The sequence below is a fragment of the Lentinula edodes genome (genome assembly GCF_021015755.1).
Source record: "Lentinula edodes strain Le(Bin) 0899 ss11 chromosome Unknown C8R40scaffold_25, whole genome shotgun sequence".
NCBI classification, from domain to species: Eukaryota; Fungi; Basidiomycota; class Agaricomycetes; order Agaricales; family Omphalotaceae; genus Lentinula; species Lentinula edodes.
The window spans coordinates 261,931-275,702 of NW_025764331.1; the positions used below are offsets into that span (position 1 = coordinate 261,931).

General features: G+C 46.1%; 5 protein-coding genes across 5 annotated transcripts; 2 read left to right on the top strand and 3 right to left on the bottom strand.

The window, feature by feature from the left end:
• Window positions 1–39: 39 nt before the first annotated feature.
• Window positions 40–1,386, top strand: C8R40DRAFT_1238347 (uncharacterized protein; the record flags this gene model as incomplete). The annotated part of the gene is made up of 3 exons (XM_046233456.1): window positions 40–776; window positions 828–1,200; window positions 1,257–1,386. The coding sequence occupies exons 1-3, from the start codon at window positions 440–442 to the stop codon at window positions 1,384–1,386; spliced, it is 840 nt and encodes a 279-aa protein (XP_046084666.1). The 5' UTR covers window positions 40–439.
• C8R40DRAFT_1266197 (uncharacterized protein) lies at window positions 1,386–5,082 on the bottom strand. The gene is made up of 14 exons (XM_046233929.1): window positions 4,769–5,082; window positions 4,539–4,709; window positions 4,395–4,479; window positions 4,165–4,322; window positions 3,685–4,110; window positions 3,537–3,621; window positions 3,331–3,485; window positions 2,823–3,272; window positions 2,678–2,762; window positions 2,472–2,626; window positions 1,967–2,416; window positions 1,820–1,904; window positions 1,608–1,762; window positions 1,386–1,550 (listed from the first exon to the last, which is right to left on the bottom strand). The coding sequence occupies exons 1-14, from the start codon at window positions 4,922–4,924 to the stop codon at window positions 1,530–1,532; spliced, it is 2,637 nt and encodes an 878-aa protein (XP_046084667.1). The 5' UTR covers window positions 4,925–5,082; the 3' UTR covers window positions 1,386–1,529.
• C8R40DRAFT_1266198 (uncharacterized protein) lies at window positions 5,083–7,700 on the bottom strand. Its single transcript, XM_046233930.1, has 13 exons — window positions 7,548–7,700; window positions 7,410–7,485; window positions 7,309–7,354; window positions 6,976–7,247; window positions 6,764–6,908; window positions 6,416–6,710; window positions 6,334–6,357; window positions 6,256–6,283; window positions 5,921–6,199; window positions 5,849–5,860; window positions 5,643–5,797; window positions 5,213–5,562; window positions 5,083–5,161 (listed from the first exon to the last, which is right to left on the bottom strand). Exons 1-12 carry the CDS (start codon window positions 7,567–7,569, stop codon window positions 5,312–5,314), a joined length of 1,605 nt encoding a protein of 534 aa, XP_046084668.1. The 5' UTR covers window positions 7,570–7,700; the 3' UTR covers window positions 5,083–5,161; window positions 5,213–5,311.
• Window positions 7,701–9,842, top strand: C8R40DRAFT_1112594 (arylsulfatase). Its single transcript, XM_046228422.1, has 6 exons — window positions 7,701–7,759; window positions 7,818–7,910; window positions 7,960–8,055; window positions 8,114–8,408; window positions 8,452–9,059; window positions 9,106–9,842. Exons 1-6 carry the CDS (start codon window positions 7,708–7,710, stop codon window positions 9,735–9,737), a joined length of 1,776 nt encoding a protein of 591 aa, XP_046084669.1. The 5' UTR covers window positions 7,701–7,707; the 3' UTR covers window positions 9,738–9,842.
• Window positions 9,843–9,991: 149 nt separating this feature from the next.
• Window positions 9,992–11,884, bottom strand: C8R40DRAFT_1049584 (endo-1,4-beta-xylanase C precursor; the record flags this gene model as incomplete). Its single annotated transcript, XM_046224573.1, is given in 12 exon segments — window positions 9,992–10,042; window positions 10,102–10,168; window positions 10,223–10,239; window positions 10,293–10,598; window positions 10,653–10,794; window positions 10,969–11,095; window positions 11,149–11,239; window positions 11,288–11,483; window positions 11,574–11,589; window positions 11,609–11,672; window positions 11,726–11,754; window positions 11,806–11,884. 12 exon segments carry the CDS (start codon window positions 11,882–11,884, stop codon window positions 9,992–9,994), a joined length of 1,185 nt encoding a protein of 394 aa, XP_046084670.1.
• Between the last annotated feature and the right edge of the window lie 1,888 nt (window positions 11,885–13,772).

Below are 13,772 nucleotides of genomic sequence, written 5' to 3' on the forward strand. Positions count from 1 at the left end.
CGAAGATGAAGTACTGTGGGAATTTTTGTGAACAGAGGTCAAAGCCTAGCACAAACGTTTCAAATTTAATTTCATCTCAAGTCACAATCTATGTATATGACAGTCCAGTCCACTTAAAGCCTCAGAACAGGAGTTGGAGGAAAGGGAAAGGCCAGAGTCAAGACAATTTGTACCAGTTTTCTGGTAAGGCATTCTACATCTATCTTCATTACTACTCTTTTTTACATAGCATTCTCACTCATCTTATATATTGTTCTCCATGTATATCGTCGTTCAGCTTTCGACTCGTTCTCAAAATCTATTGTTGGAATTTGCTCCTTGGTAATACATAGTCATCTGCTCTTCTCGCGCAACTCCGTGAGACGATGGTGCGAATACCAGACTATAAAGAGTCTCCTTGGGGCTCACTGACATTCCCAACCATTTGGTCCCACTAAACATGCCTTCTGCTACGCCCAACACCGTTCCAGGTACCCTATTCTACTTTTCTGCCCCTGCAGATGGTTCAGAGCCCTACAATCGCGTCAACACCGACCCAACCTCTACTCTCCCGCTCTCCAATTGGAGTCCAGAGAAACATACCGTCCAGATCGAGAATGTGCGCGATAAAGAGGCTTCTTTCACTCTGGATGAAGCTGGTTTCCAATACTTCAAACATCCCTCTCGACATACGTCTTTCGTGGACGATGATGAGATTAAGGCCGAATATTACCCGGAGAGTGCAGAATTAATTAAAAAGATTACTGGAGCCAGTCGAGTCGTTTTGTTTGATCACAGTATGTTTATCATCTTTTCCTGTTCTAAATTAATTAATTGTCTATGTTTAGCCATCCGGCGTCGTATCCCAGGACAAGCAGACATGACTGGTAAACGCCAGCCTGTGAGGGAAGTACACGTCGACCAAACTACATCCTCCGCCATTGCCCGAGTTCATCTCCATCTCCCATCCTCCGAAGCACCTGAACTCCTCAAACATCGCTTCCAAATCATCAATCTCTGGCGACCTATCTCTCACCCTGCTTTTGACTTGCCACTCACCTTGTGCGATTACCGCACCGTGGATAAAGAAAACGACTTGGTCGCGGTAGCGAGGATCTCTCCGGAAAGACGAGGCGAGACCTATCGTGTGAAGTATAACCCCCAGCATCGATGGAAATACTTGAAGGGCATGACCCCGGAGGAGTTCGTTCTTATTAAATGGTGTGTCTTGCGCTATAATTATAACAGTACGACAGATTCTCATATCGTCTTATTAGTTTCGATTCCACTGAAGACAGCGGAGTGTCGATCTTCACTCCCCACACTGCTTTCATTGACGCCTCTGCACCTGAAGATACACTTCCACGACAGTCGATCGAACTTCGAGCGCTTGTCTTTTATGATTAATCTTGTTTTTGTGCAAATTTTATTTGTATAATTCTTATTTCTTCTTTAAAACCCAATATACGACCTAAACTACTTGAATACGGCGCGGCCGTTAGATGCAAGAACATGATTGAACAAGCATTTGTGAGCGAGAACTTCAAGTTCTAGGGAACAATGGTGAACATCTACAAATGACAATTTGTCAGTGACAGAACATTTGTGAAATCATGTAACAAACGCACCTGATCAGCCTCAGGGTTGGTCGTATCACAAGAAGTATCATCCAGATTCCCGTTGTTATCAAACAAGCATGTATCAGCCTGGTTCGCTGGAAGAAGTGGTATAGTCGTGCTGTTTCCTGTGAAAGTAAAGAGTTGTGCGGTAGTCACAGTGCCACCTGAAGGAGATGGAGAATAAGCAATTGGGAGTCAATAAAACTGTACAGCACACTCACTTCCATCTGCACGGCCTCCACAAGAAAAGAGGATCACTTGATTACCTGCTGCACGACGTGGGTCAAAGTTCAGACATCCTTGAATCTAGAACAGCAGTTTCGACGGTTAGTCACAAAAGTCCGAAAGTGTTTTAATTTTGCACATACCAGAGTGCTAACAAATAGTGCAGTCCCTGGAACATTATTATGTACGCCGGCAGTAATAACATCCCATTGTTGACCTGCACTTCCATCACAGGTTTGCGTGGTTATAGGAATGAGATTTTCACGGAAATCGCCCGAGGTGGCGTCGACAGACAGGCATTGACCGTCGGAAGTTTGGATTTCTGCGGCAGAGAAGGCACGGGTAGCGGTGTCGTCGCGGACTTGAGCTTGGGCTACGGATGCAGGATCAAGGACAGTGGTTCCGGTTGACGCGGGAGCAGAAACAATGGTAGAGGCAGTGGTAGATGCAGATGCAATTGATGAAGCGGAAGCGATAATCTCAACAGACGAGGGAGCGGCAGACGCTGAAGAAACGATGGCGGAAATAGACGGGGTAGCAGTTGCTGGTGAGCTGGATACGACTGAAGCTCCAGAGGCCGAAATGCTGAAAAGCTAAAACGTTGCATTGTGATTAATTGAGTCGATAAAAAAACTGCTGCTGACACACCTCGCTTGAGTTGGGGTTGGTAGTATCACACGAAGTGACGTCCAGGTTCCCATTATTGTCAAAGAGACAAGTGTTCGCTTGATTCGTGGGCACAAGTGGTATTGAGGAGCTGGCGCCGGTGAACGTGAAAAGCTGCGAGTTGGTCACATTTCCACCTAAAGAAGAATAATTATATGAAGACAAGCGATGAGTTCACTCATACTCACTTCCATCCGCACGTCCTCCGCAGGAAAAGAGGATCACTTGGTTACCCGCCGCACGACGAGGGTCGAAGTTCAAGCACCCTTGAGTCTAGTGACATCGGACCTCATCAAAACCCGAAGGTCCATATTATATACTTCAGATACGCACCAATGTGCTCACAATAAGAGCAGTACCATTAACATTGTTGTGGACCCCGGATGTGATCACATCCCATTGCTGTCCTGCGCTTCCGTCGCAAGCCTGGACGGTTATAGGAATCAAGTTTTCACGGAAGTCACCGGAATTGGCATCAACGGAGAGACATTGTCCATCTGAAGTCTGGATTTCTGCAGCAGAGAAGGCGCGGGTGGCCGTATCGTCCCGGACTTGAGCTTGAGCTACGGCTGCAGGGTCGAGGACAGTGGTTCCAGTCGATGCAGGAGCAGAAACAGTGGTAGAGGCAGCGGAGGATACAGAAGCGATTGATGAAGCAGAAGCGATTGCCTCAGCAGAAGAGGGTGCTACAGACGTTGAAGTGACGATAGTGGAAGTGGACGGAGCAGAACTTGACGGTGAACTGGATACGGCTGAAGTTGCAGAGGTCGAGAAGGTGAAAAGCTGAAACATTAAGATTAAATCCAAAAGATTGATCAAAGAAAGAGTTTTGTAAACATACCTCACTCGAGTCGGGATTGGCAGTATCACACGAATTGACATCCAGATTCCCATTGTTATCAAAGAGGCAAGTGTTGGCTTGGTTCGTGGGCACAAGTGGGATCGAAGAACTTGCGCCAGTGAACGTAAAAAGCTGTGAGGTGGTCACATTCCCACCTAAAGAAGATTGAACATGTAAAGCAAAGCGATGAAGTCAAGTAAACCCACTGCCATCTGCACGTCCTCCACAGGAAAATAGTATGACCTGGTTGCCCGCTGCACGACGAGGGTCAAAGTTCAAGCACCCTTGAGTCTAATGATATCGAACTTTATCAAAACTCTAGAGTCTACATTATATAATCCTTGCAATACGCACCAGGGTGCTCACAATAAGAGCAGTACCATTGACATTGTTGTGAACCCCGGATGTGATCACGTCCCATTGCTGTCCTGAACTTCCGTCGCAAGCCTGGACGGTTATAGGAATCAAATTTTCACGGAAGTCCCCGGAATTGGCATCAACGGAGAGACATTGTCCATCTGAAGTCTGAATTTCTGCAGCAGAGAAAGCACGGGTAGCGGTGTCGTCCCGGACTTGAGCTTGAGCTACGGCTGCAGGGTCGAGGACAGTGGTTCCGGTCGATGCAGGAGCTGAAGCTGTCGAAGAGGTAGCAGCGGCTTCTACACCGGAAGAAACAGCTACAGAAGAACTGGAGGCGACGGAGCTTGGAGTCTCAGTGGCTGTCGATGAAGGGTTAGATGCAGTTGCAGGTTGACTTCCAGATGCAGAAATTGTGAAAAGCTGTTGAAACATGAGCTACGATCATCTTCCTTCATCCGAAGCACCCAATCTCACTTCGTTCCCTGATGCATTTACAGGATCACAAGAGGTCTGGTCCAGCAGATTTTCGTTCACAGTAAGGCAGGTTCCATTGTTACCATTTTGAGGAACCAAAGGCAACGGGCCGGCTCCGCCAGTAAACGTGAAGAGTTGTGAGTTCGTAACAGCTCCGCCTATATATCCAGGGCAAGAAAGTTAGACTCCTGAAATTTCCTTGGCAGTCGGAAGGAAAAATGAATACTTACTACCATCCGCTCTTCCGCCACAAGAGAAAAGAAGAACTTGGTTACCAGCAGCTCTTCGAGGATCAAAATTCAAGCATCCGTTTGTCTGATCGTACGAACAATATAAGGGAGATTACAAGGATGACGTCCAGAAATTCAACTGACCAAAGTACTCACGACCAGGGCAAACCCTGGTTCGTTATTGTGTACGCCGGAGGTGATGATATCCCATTGCTGAGTGTCACTTCCATTGCATGCGACGACTTGAATCGGTATAAGATTTTCGCGGAAGTCACCGGAAGCAGGGTCAACCGCAAGACATTGCCCACTTGAAGTCTACATAGACATCGAAGTACATCAGTACTTAGATTCAGGAAGCAAGCGAACAAATAAACCTGTATCTGCGCTGCAGAAAATGCACGGGTAGCAGTGTTGTCTCTAACCTGAGCTTCAGCAACAGCAGCAGGATCCAGAGTTACATCCCGAGGATAAATTGGGGCAGCAATAGCAAATCCAGCACTGAGCAGGGTAATAATCGTAGACGAAAACATCTTGATGGAACTGTTGGGGATGATTTGATAAAAGAGAGGAATGCCCGACTTGCGGGACTGGAAAAGAATGAGAGTGAAAGCAGTGAAGGGAAGAAAAGAAAAAGAAGGTTGACTACTGTCGAACCGACCATTGCCTTTTATGTGAATCTTCGGTGCCTGGGCTCGTACGCGATACAAAGTTGGTTCCTGGTTCATGTTATCTTCGTGCACATATTCAACCCTTCAATTGCAACGTATCTGGAGACATAATAAGCAAATTATTCAATTAGAAGTAGTAAGTATCACAACTCGGTTTGAAGAGTTCGGGAGTTATTTGTAAGAGGCGATAACTGGCCTTAACTTGCAATACGTTGAAAACTATGTATTCGATATCATATAGCAGTTTCGTCAATAAATGTCTTCATCACTCTTCATCCCATCATCGCGAATCATTTCCGAGTCACCGCCAAGATGTGACCTCCCGCTTCCCTCTAAAGCTGCGACTTTCGCTCCTATCCCTGTCGTTTTTGTTGATTTAAACTTCCACGCCAGGATCGATGGCTTATATTCAAATAACTCGTCTAGCTCTTCCAAGCTTCGTCCCCTCGTCTCTGGAACGAAGAAGATGGCATACAACATCGCAACAGCAGCAATGGACCCTATGGATACATAGAAACGATCAATGCATGTGCAGATGAAAATGAGAATACATCTACGAGAACATTGTATAATCACACACCATAGATGTATCCCACCTTGGCTTGTAAGTTTGCATATGGTGGATTCAATAGGTATGGCAGCGTGAATGATACTGCGAAAGCGCAGACAACATTGATCACAGACGAAAAAGCCATCGTCTTTTCTCGAAGAGCACCGGTACCGACTTCTGAAGCTCTGTATCGATCGTAAGGCTTTCTGTCCTAAAAAAAATATGCTAGGACCCACACGACATAAGACCTGGGTCTTGTGAGTACGAGTACAACTATATTTTCGAATGACTCGTATTCTAAAACTCACAAAGGTGCCCAAGAAGCGCTGAAGCTGAAGTTGAAAAGCATCACTGACGCTACCATCATATTGATATTTGCCTTGGGTAATTTGCCAGATTGACCACCGATGCCAGCCATGACATAGAGCCACAAGCTCTGGAAGAATGCTCCGCCGATCAGAACAGGTCGACGACCAAAGTATTCAAGTAGTATCATCCCCAGAAAACAAACAGGAACCGAGATAGCTGTATTGATGAGACTGTAGGTGAATGCCATGTTTCCTAATCCTTCTCGAATGTAGAAGACACTTTTTGAGCTCAAATGAGCGTCCCTTGCGCGATGAATAGTCCAAAGAGCACATACGTTCCATATTGACTACTGAATCCTTGGCCTAGAAAACGTGAATCAACAAGAATTTCTTTCACAAAAACTTGTTCATACCAGTAAGTTGCTGGAATGCAAATACTAGAATTCAACATCTTTATCCAATGACAAATGAAAAACTCAAGTGATTCAGACCAACCTAAAGTGGCAATGGTGGTGCGCCGCAAATTGGGACCTTTGAAAAGATCAAGCCAACCGAGTTTTTCAGCAGTTCCAGATTTTCGTAACTCGGCTTCTTCGCGAATGCTTTCCTCAATTGCATTTGCTTCTTCGACGCACAAGCCCGCAGCTACATCGCGCTTGGGTCTCACACTTTCCAGGACGGCGATGGCTTCATCCCGACGACCTTTATAGAGGAGCCATCGCGGTGACGGAGGTATGAAGTAAAGTCCTGCGAGGATTATCACAGGGGTGATGAATTGGATCGAAACAGGCTGCAAGAAGTCTCTTCAGAGATTCCATTTGTAGGAGATAAGTATACGCGCACAATGATCCAGCCACTGTTTGTCACAGAGGTACTGTATCTTCGGTTGACTCCTGATGCAACAAGCGCACCACAAACAAGGAACATTTGGAGACTGCCAACTACGAAGCCTCTCGCCGGTGCAGGAACGATTTCACTTTGGTACGTGCTGTCGAATAGGCGCCTCAGTCAATGACAAACCCCCATATAACGGAATATAGGCTTATAGCCCTCACGGAACCACGTTTTCCACGATCCCGACTCCGATGTAGACAACAATTCGTCCAATGAGAAATTGAGCGGCTTTCTTCGATGTACATTGGATGATAGTGCCAACGATAGTGACGATGCATAGTAAAAGCATTCCGAATTTATGACCAAAACGCTCTGTACAAGGCCCGATGATAACTGTACCTATCAGTTTTCCGGCGAATGCCAAAGACGTCAACAAAGATGATGTTTTTGCTGGAAGCGCATACTGCCCCAGGGTCGGATCAAAGAATCCAAACTGTTTGCTGAAAAAAGGTGAAATTTAGAAAAGTTCAAAACGATCAGATCAACGCGCTCACCCGAAAGCCGGTATAGCTTGTACCCCACCAAAACTTGCGGTATCGTCTAAACAATGGCCCAGCGTCAGAAACTCCAATCTCCGTGGGCAAGAAATACTTGCATCCGTATATGACATTTCCCAATGCCAAAAACAGCGTTATGGCAAGAAGCTTGGGTGTAACTGCTGCAGCTATAATCTTAAAGGACGCCATTAGAGATCGCAGGAGGTCACTTGTAAGAAACCATATATCTTACCTACCTCTAGAAAGACCCATGATCATTGTTGAATCCTTACGCCATGAAGAAGTCAATGGCGTGACGATATGAATATAGTTGTAGAAGAATCATTTGACACGGTTGCTGCAGTTGTAATATAAGGGAGCACAATGAATCCGGAACCAGTGGAATTTACACCCCGCATGTCTACTCCAAACAACAAGCGCCCCAACTTTCTTCTCATAGTTGCCGATGGTAAGTTGGAAGCACAAGCCATGATTCAATTCGGCTGAACAGATATCGGTGAAACAAGACCTTGGATTCAGTGATGTGGGATGCTTTGGGTCAGAGATCCGAACACCCAATCTTGATAAGTTGGCTAGCTCTGGAATACGAATGACGGATTGTGAGGGTAACTGGATATAGCGAAAGTACCGGGACTGACCACTCTATAGTTCATACAGCTGCCGCTTGCTCACCAACCAGAGCCATGCTGCTCTCAGGTACCGATAACCATATAGCGGGTGTCGGAGTAATGTCTGAACAGAAAGGTGAGGGCTCTAAGGGAGATGATCCGCTACTAGTGGTGAAAGTAAAATTCTGCCCTAGAACACGATTTAGCCAGATGGGACGTTCCAGGACATGAAGGTTATCTGAACCTCCGTGTAGCGGCTCTTCCAGAAGTTCTACAAGACAACGGGTACCACACCCTTTTGAGCGGAAAATGGCACCTTGGCTTGAAGCCTGAATACAACCCGGACAAACGGGGCTTTGATCGATCTTTTGCCTTGCTGCCGGGATGCTCAAACCACTATGGATGGGAGCCTCAATTCGGTGACGGGATGATCAAACATTTCGAGCGCATACCGCCGCTCTATACGGAAGATGGAAAACTAGTTGATCTGTAAGTAAGAAGCCAAAATCCATAGTATTGCTAACGAAGTCAGGAAACCCAACACGGCCAACGACCCTAATGGTTTTTATTCCTCCGACTTTTATGTTGACAACTTGATCAAATATCTTTCGGAGAGACCAACCGACAAGCCTTTCTTTGCATTTTTGCCCTTTGCCGCGCCGCACTGGCCTTTACAAGTCGATAAATTGTACCGGGACAGATATAAGGGTGTTTATAATGATGGTCCTGAAGCTCTTCGATTGAGAAGGTTGGCTAGATTGAAGGATCTGGGCTTGATAGCACAAGACGTTATCCCGCATGAGGTCGTCGCTCCACCAGAGACTGAATGGTCGACTCTGACTGACGAAGAAAGGGAACTTTCTGCACGAGCCATGGAAACTTTCGCCGGTATGGTAGAAAAGATGGACGAAAACATTGGCAAACTGCTCAAATACTTGGAACGAATCGGAGAAGCAGATAACACGTTCATTATCTTCCAATCCGATAACGGAGCAGAGGGTGCCTCGTACGAAGCCGCCCCGACAATGGGAAACAGTATCATGGACGTTGTGAACCGGTTCTACGATAATTCCATTGAGAATATCGGAGAACACAACTCCTTCGTTTGGTACGGTCCAAGGTGGGCTCAGGCTGCAACAGGTACGGACAGGCTTTTCCTAAGAGCCAGTTGCTGAAAGACGAATAGCTCCGAGCCGCTTGTACAAGATGTACAGCACAGAGGGGGGGATAAAAGTGCCGATGATCCTCAGCTATCCTCCGTGGACAAAGGCACGCGGAGGAGAAATCGTGAATGCATTCGCAACTGTGATGGACGTTATGCCCACGATTTTGGATCTAGCCGGCGTACAGCATCCGGGCAAATTCTTCCGAGGTAGAGACGTCGAGGAAATGCGCGGAAAGTCTTGGATCAACTTTTTCGAGAATGAAAAGCAATCCGAAAATGCGACAACGGAAATCCATTCAACAGATGATCCCGCGGTTGGATGGGAGCTTTTTGGGCGGGCAGCCCTGCGGAAAGAGAACTGGAAAATCGTTTACATGACTCCGTGGTCCTATGGAAAAGGTGACTGGGAACTATTTGATCTAAGCAAGGATCCTGGGGAAACAAGAGACCTTTCTGAAAAAGAGCCGGCGAAGTTGAAGGAACTACTGGAACTTTGGGAGAAATACGTGGAGAAAAATGGCGTCGTTTGGGGCAGTCCTGTGAGCGAAGTAGAAGTGAAAGTCCCTGGACTTGAGCGCAAAGATGTGATCGGTGGCGACCCTCTAGATGATACTAGAGCTTGGATGCCCCATCGTGGCCATTGTAAAGACTGACGTAACACTAGAATTGCTCAGGGCGGTATTGGATTTTCGAGGGGAGAGTCGATGGGTATTTTCAGATCTCAGAGTCACATCTTCCATGCTGTTTACATAACGTTCAAAATACAAAAGCGCGACTCAAAAACTAATCATTCGGAGATGGAGATGAAAAATGAACGACTTTCCCTATCTGCCAGCGATGATATACAAGAACTTTTTCGCGAATGATCATAAAACCCAGAACGCAAGCACTATTCCTATCAAACATATCACGCCCACGCAGCTGTAATTCCCGAGTATGCTGGTTTCTTTTGCAGATTCTGTTCCAAGAAAGAGTGAGTCCGTGAATTTGCTTGTTCAAAAGGAGGTTATCGCTTACAGCGTCCCAAGGGCAAGCTTCGCCCTGTCCGGAAAAGGTACTCGGCACCCATGAGTATTTGTCGGTGCTGTGAATCCATGTTATAAAACCAGGAACAGATTCTCGACTGCAAAAGACTTACTAGTCCCACACCGTAACCTGCATTCATGGCTATGAGCAAGGCGAAATACTGAATGAATCGCAATGCTTACCCCGACGCAACCTGAAACTGCTTTGCACGCGGAAATGACATTCTTGTAGTCCGTCTCTTGCTGCGCCAAAAGAGCCGTCGATGCCGGTAGTGTCATCCGGATATCAAGCTCGGTGATGGCAACCTCGACACCCAAAGCAGTAAATTGCTGCATAATCGATTGGAGGGACGTCGGTACTTCTCCAACAATGAAGTGGCATTGCAGACCGACACCATCGACTGGAATGCCGCGAGACTTAAGATCCTTGATGAGGTTGAGCATTGAAGTTGCTTTGGCTCCAGTCATCTCGATGTTGTAGTCATTTATCTGTTGCAATCCTTCTTCAGGAGTGATTTTAATATAGAGTCGTTCTCAACCCACATAAATTTTTGCCCCAGGGTCAGCTGCGCGAGCCGCCTGAAGAGCGATGTCAACGTAGCTAGTACCAAGGGTGTTATAAAACACGTCCGAACGCCACGTTCCATCGTCATTGAAGGGCTCTGTTTCGAAGGCATGAGTGATACTTAATGCAATCGCAGCCGTAAATAAGCCAGACCATTGACAACATCCCAACTATCTTCGGGATGAAAGAACCATGTCAGTTTTTAACTTTGGGAACGAGGAAATGTCAGTGCACATACAGCTGAAAGGGTCTGTTAAGCTTCAAGGTGATATCATGCATTGACTAAAGACTTACATTTCACCCTTGTAGTGGCTCACGAGTGTGCTACAGTGATTCTGGATGATACTAGTGAGTTGCGCGGAGGTGAAACCTCCATTGGACACCCAACTAGGCAGCTGGTTGTACCAAACGCAATTGTGTCCTATTACATCCGTTACAGTTTTCGATGGATATTTATTTGTATGAGTTTCTGACCTCGCATAATTTGACTGTGAGCTTTTGCCTGGCTTACGATCTGGTCACCACCAGAAAAGGTGAAGACTCCCTGCTCAGGCTCCGTCGCATCCTGGGGGCAACTTAAAACCTATCTAATTGTAAGGCAGATGGAACTCACCCATTTCATACTGTTTGCCGGCGTGAGTTGTCCGAAATAAGAGTCATCGCTGAGAATAGCAACGTAGGCCGCATCCGAGAGCTCGCTGTTATCCGTAGCAGTTCCAAAGTACAGCTTGCCGGCCGCTCTCGCAAGAGCATTACTGTTTGACCCAGTAGGTGCAGGTGGAATACTCGCTGTGGAAGTTGGACCGGTACTAGATGGAGGTGTCGTCGGTGTTATTGTCGGCGTTATTACAGGAGGTGTCGTTGAAGCAGTGCCCTGGATGAAATTAAGATAAGCTTACCACTCACTGCTGGGTCCTTCAGAAAAAAGAAAAACTTGCAGGTAGACATTGAGAATAGTACGCATTAATTACTGTGCACACCGTTCCGGAAACACAAGTCTGCAGGAGGTGTTCAATGCCTTACAAGCATGTACCAGCAACAAAGAACTCACAGTTGAACCTGCCCAGCCAATTCCACCACCTGAAAAAGATCATGGAGTGTAACAGGAGGAATACAGTCTCAAGAACATACATTGACCCCATTCTTGAGATTGGGCAGTGGCGAGAGAGACGTATATTGCCAAGGCAAGGATTGTTGCAGAGAGCTTCATCACGGTTGTGCTGATGCTTCAAAACGATCCTTCCTCGATTTTATATGTTCATTGTTTTGAACATAGACGTGAATGTTTCTTTGGTTTATCTTCGCATCAACTTGACTATGAGCTGTATCGGTAGCAATTCCAGATGGACGAACGAAAGGTGTTTCTGTGACGAGAATTGAAGAAAACGGCGGACAAACATCGGCAGTCATAGTGATAGAAACATGATCTGGCCAGGCAAACAGTCCCTCGGTCAACACAGAAACCAAGGTCGTTTTAATTGTAAACCAGAGCGCATGACTACAATGACCTACACAGTGATACTGCCAAGCGCGCCAACCAGGCTGCATTGATCATGAAAAGAGTGATCGAACGACAATATCCCGAGCCTACTTCTTGTCCTTTGAAAACATCGGTGACCGTGTCGTGAATATATCAATACGATATGTATTGGATGATATTGCATCTGTAGTATTGTACGGAAAAATAAATTGGCATCGAGGTACAGATGGATTTTAGCTGGCTCTTCTGGGTCAACACGACACGCCTACACCATTGCTACTGCTGGAATAGTCTCGCAAGCCGGGATTAACGAGAGTGAAGAAAAATCGCTCACTCATGAAGGGGTGAATAAGGTATGTTCCGAGTCTTCGAAATCTTTAATGTCTGTTTCTGATTATGTTTTTCGTGTGCATTTACTCTGCGCAAGAAATGAGCGAAAACAGGCCACCGTTTCAATACATACCACCCCCAACGACACCTAACGGATTCAGATCCTAGCCTATCCCATTGAATCCCCGCACGCTGTGAATACATAACGCCGTGGTGTGCATGGACTATTGGGCAAAGTTCATAGCCTATATGTAGCTAGCCGTTTGTAGTTGGAGAGATTATGCGTACTAGAGAACACTGAATATAGCTCGAGATTACGTAACTAGGGAGTCGGCCCGTATACCTGTGCTTTGGATTCGTTGCAGAGCGATTGGAAAAGACAATGAACATCTACGCTCTACCATACTCCGGAGGCAAGTGTAAACTGCCATTAATTTGTGTACGACGAATAAATTTTAGAATCATCCATTCTGTATGAGGAGTCAGGACACAGAGGGCATGTCTTTTTTCTTCCCTCCGCGAAATCTTGGCAAACGTTCCTCAGCCTGCGCGCTAGCTATCTGCTGTAGTCACTCCGAGGGCACTTCGGAAAGCTTTTTGTATGGATACGGAGAAACATGTACGTCTTCTATACTCATGTGAGCCGTTTTTCTTCCCCAGGAACAGTCAGTAATCACCCTTCCAGGAAATATAACTAGTATTCTGGCGTGGATACGTTACCTTGTACTGCTCACGCATGCTCAAATTCAATAATATTAGAGATTCGCTCTTTGACAGATCTCCTTCAAATATCCATATCCACTGAATTTCCGATTAACTTCAAGCTAGGACGTGTCTACAGCGAGCGATATTTGTAGCGAATGATAAGGTAGTGTGTAATGTTCCCGCTTCAATTTCCTCTCGTATGACGCGTCCTTGGTCTATGCTCACGGCCCAAACCTGCTCTAACCTGCTATAAGTGCGTACAAACTACTATTCTTAAAGCTAACAAGAACTGATGCAACACTTTCCCATTAGTACTTGAGTGTGACATTCGTCTTGGATACTAGAGAAGAACAATATGCACCTTTCCGAGTATGTGCATGTTGCTCATTTCTTATTTGCTGCAGGTCGAACAAGGCGGGCGATGAAATTCTATTCAGTTTGTAACAGCTTGAACGATCTTGGATGATGTGGCATGATCTTGACCCGCGGCCAGTAATACTTGCTCTAAAATCATAATTGCAAAGTATCCTATCTCATCGAACATGACCACTTCATCGTTGGCTTCTTCGCTTTCACTCCGCAA

Coding starts and splice junctions, on each gene's coding strand:
- C8R40DRAFT_1266197 (XM_046233929.1), bottom strand. CDS start 4,924: ATGTTTTCGTCTACGATTATTACCCTGCTCAGTGCTGGATTTGCTATT. Junction 4,111..4,164: donor TAAATGCATCAGGGAACGAA/GTGAGATTGGGT, acceptor ATGTTTCAACAG/CTTTTCACAATTTCTGCATC. Junction 2,763..2,822: donor CTCTTATTGTGAGCACATTG/GTGCGTATCTGA, acceptor CGATGTCACTAG/ACTCAAGGGTGCTTGAACTT.
- C8R40DRAFT_1112594 (XM_046228422.1), top strand. CDS start 7,708: ATGTCTACTCCAAACAACAAGCGCCCCAACTTTCTTCTCATAGTTGCC. Junction 7,760..7,817: donor TCTTCTCATAGTTGCCGATG/GTAAGTTGGAAG, acceptor CGGTGAAACAAG/ACCTTGGATTCAGTGATGTG. Junction 8,056..8,113: donor AGTAATGTCTGAACAGAAAG/GTGAGGGCTCTA, acceptor ATTCTGCCCTAG/AACACGATTTAGCCAGATGG.
- C8R40DRAFT_1266198 (XM_046233930.1), bottom strand. CDS start 7,569: ATGATCATGGGTCTTTCTAGAG. Junction 7,248..7,308: donor CAAGCTATACCGGCTTTCGG/GTGAGCGCGTTG, acceptor TTCAGCAAACAG/TTTGGATTCTTTGATCCGAC. Junction 6,909..6,975: donor ATCGTGGAAAACGTGGTTCC/GTGAGGGCTATA, acceptor CCTATTCGACAG/CACGTACCAAAGTGAAATCG.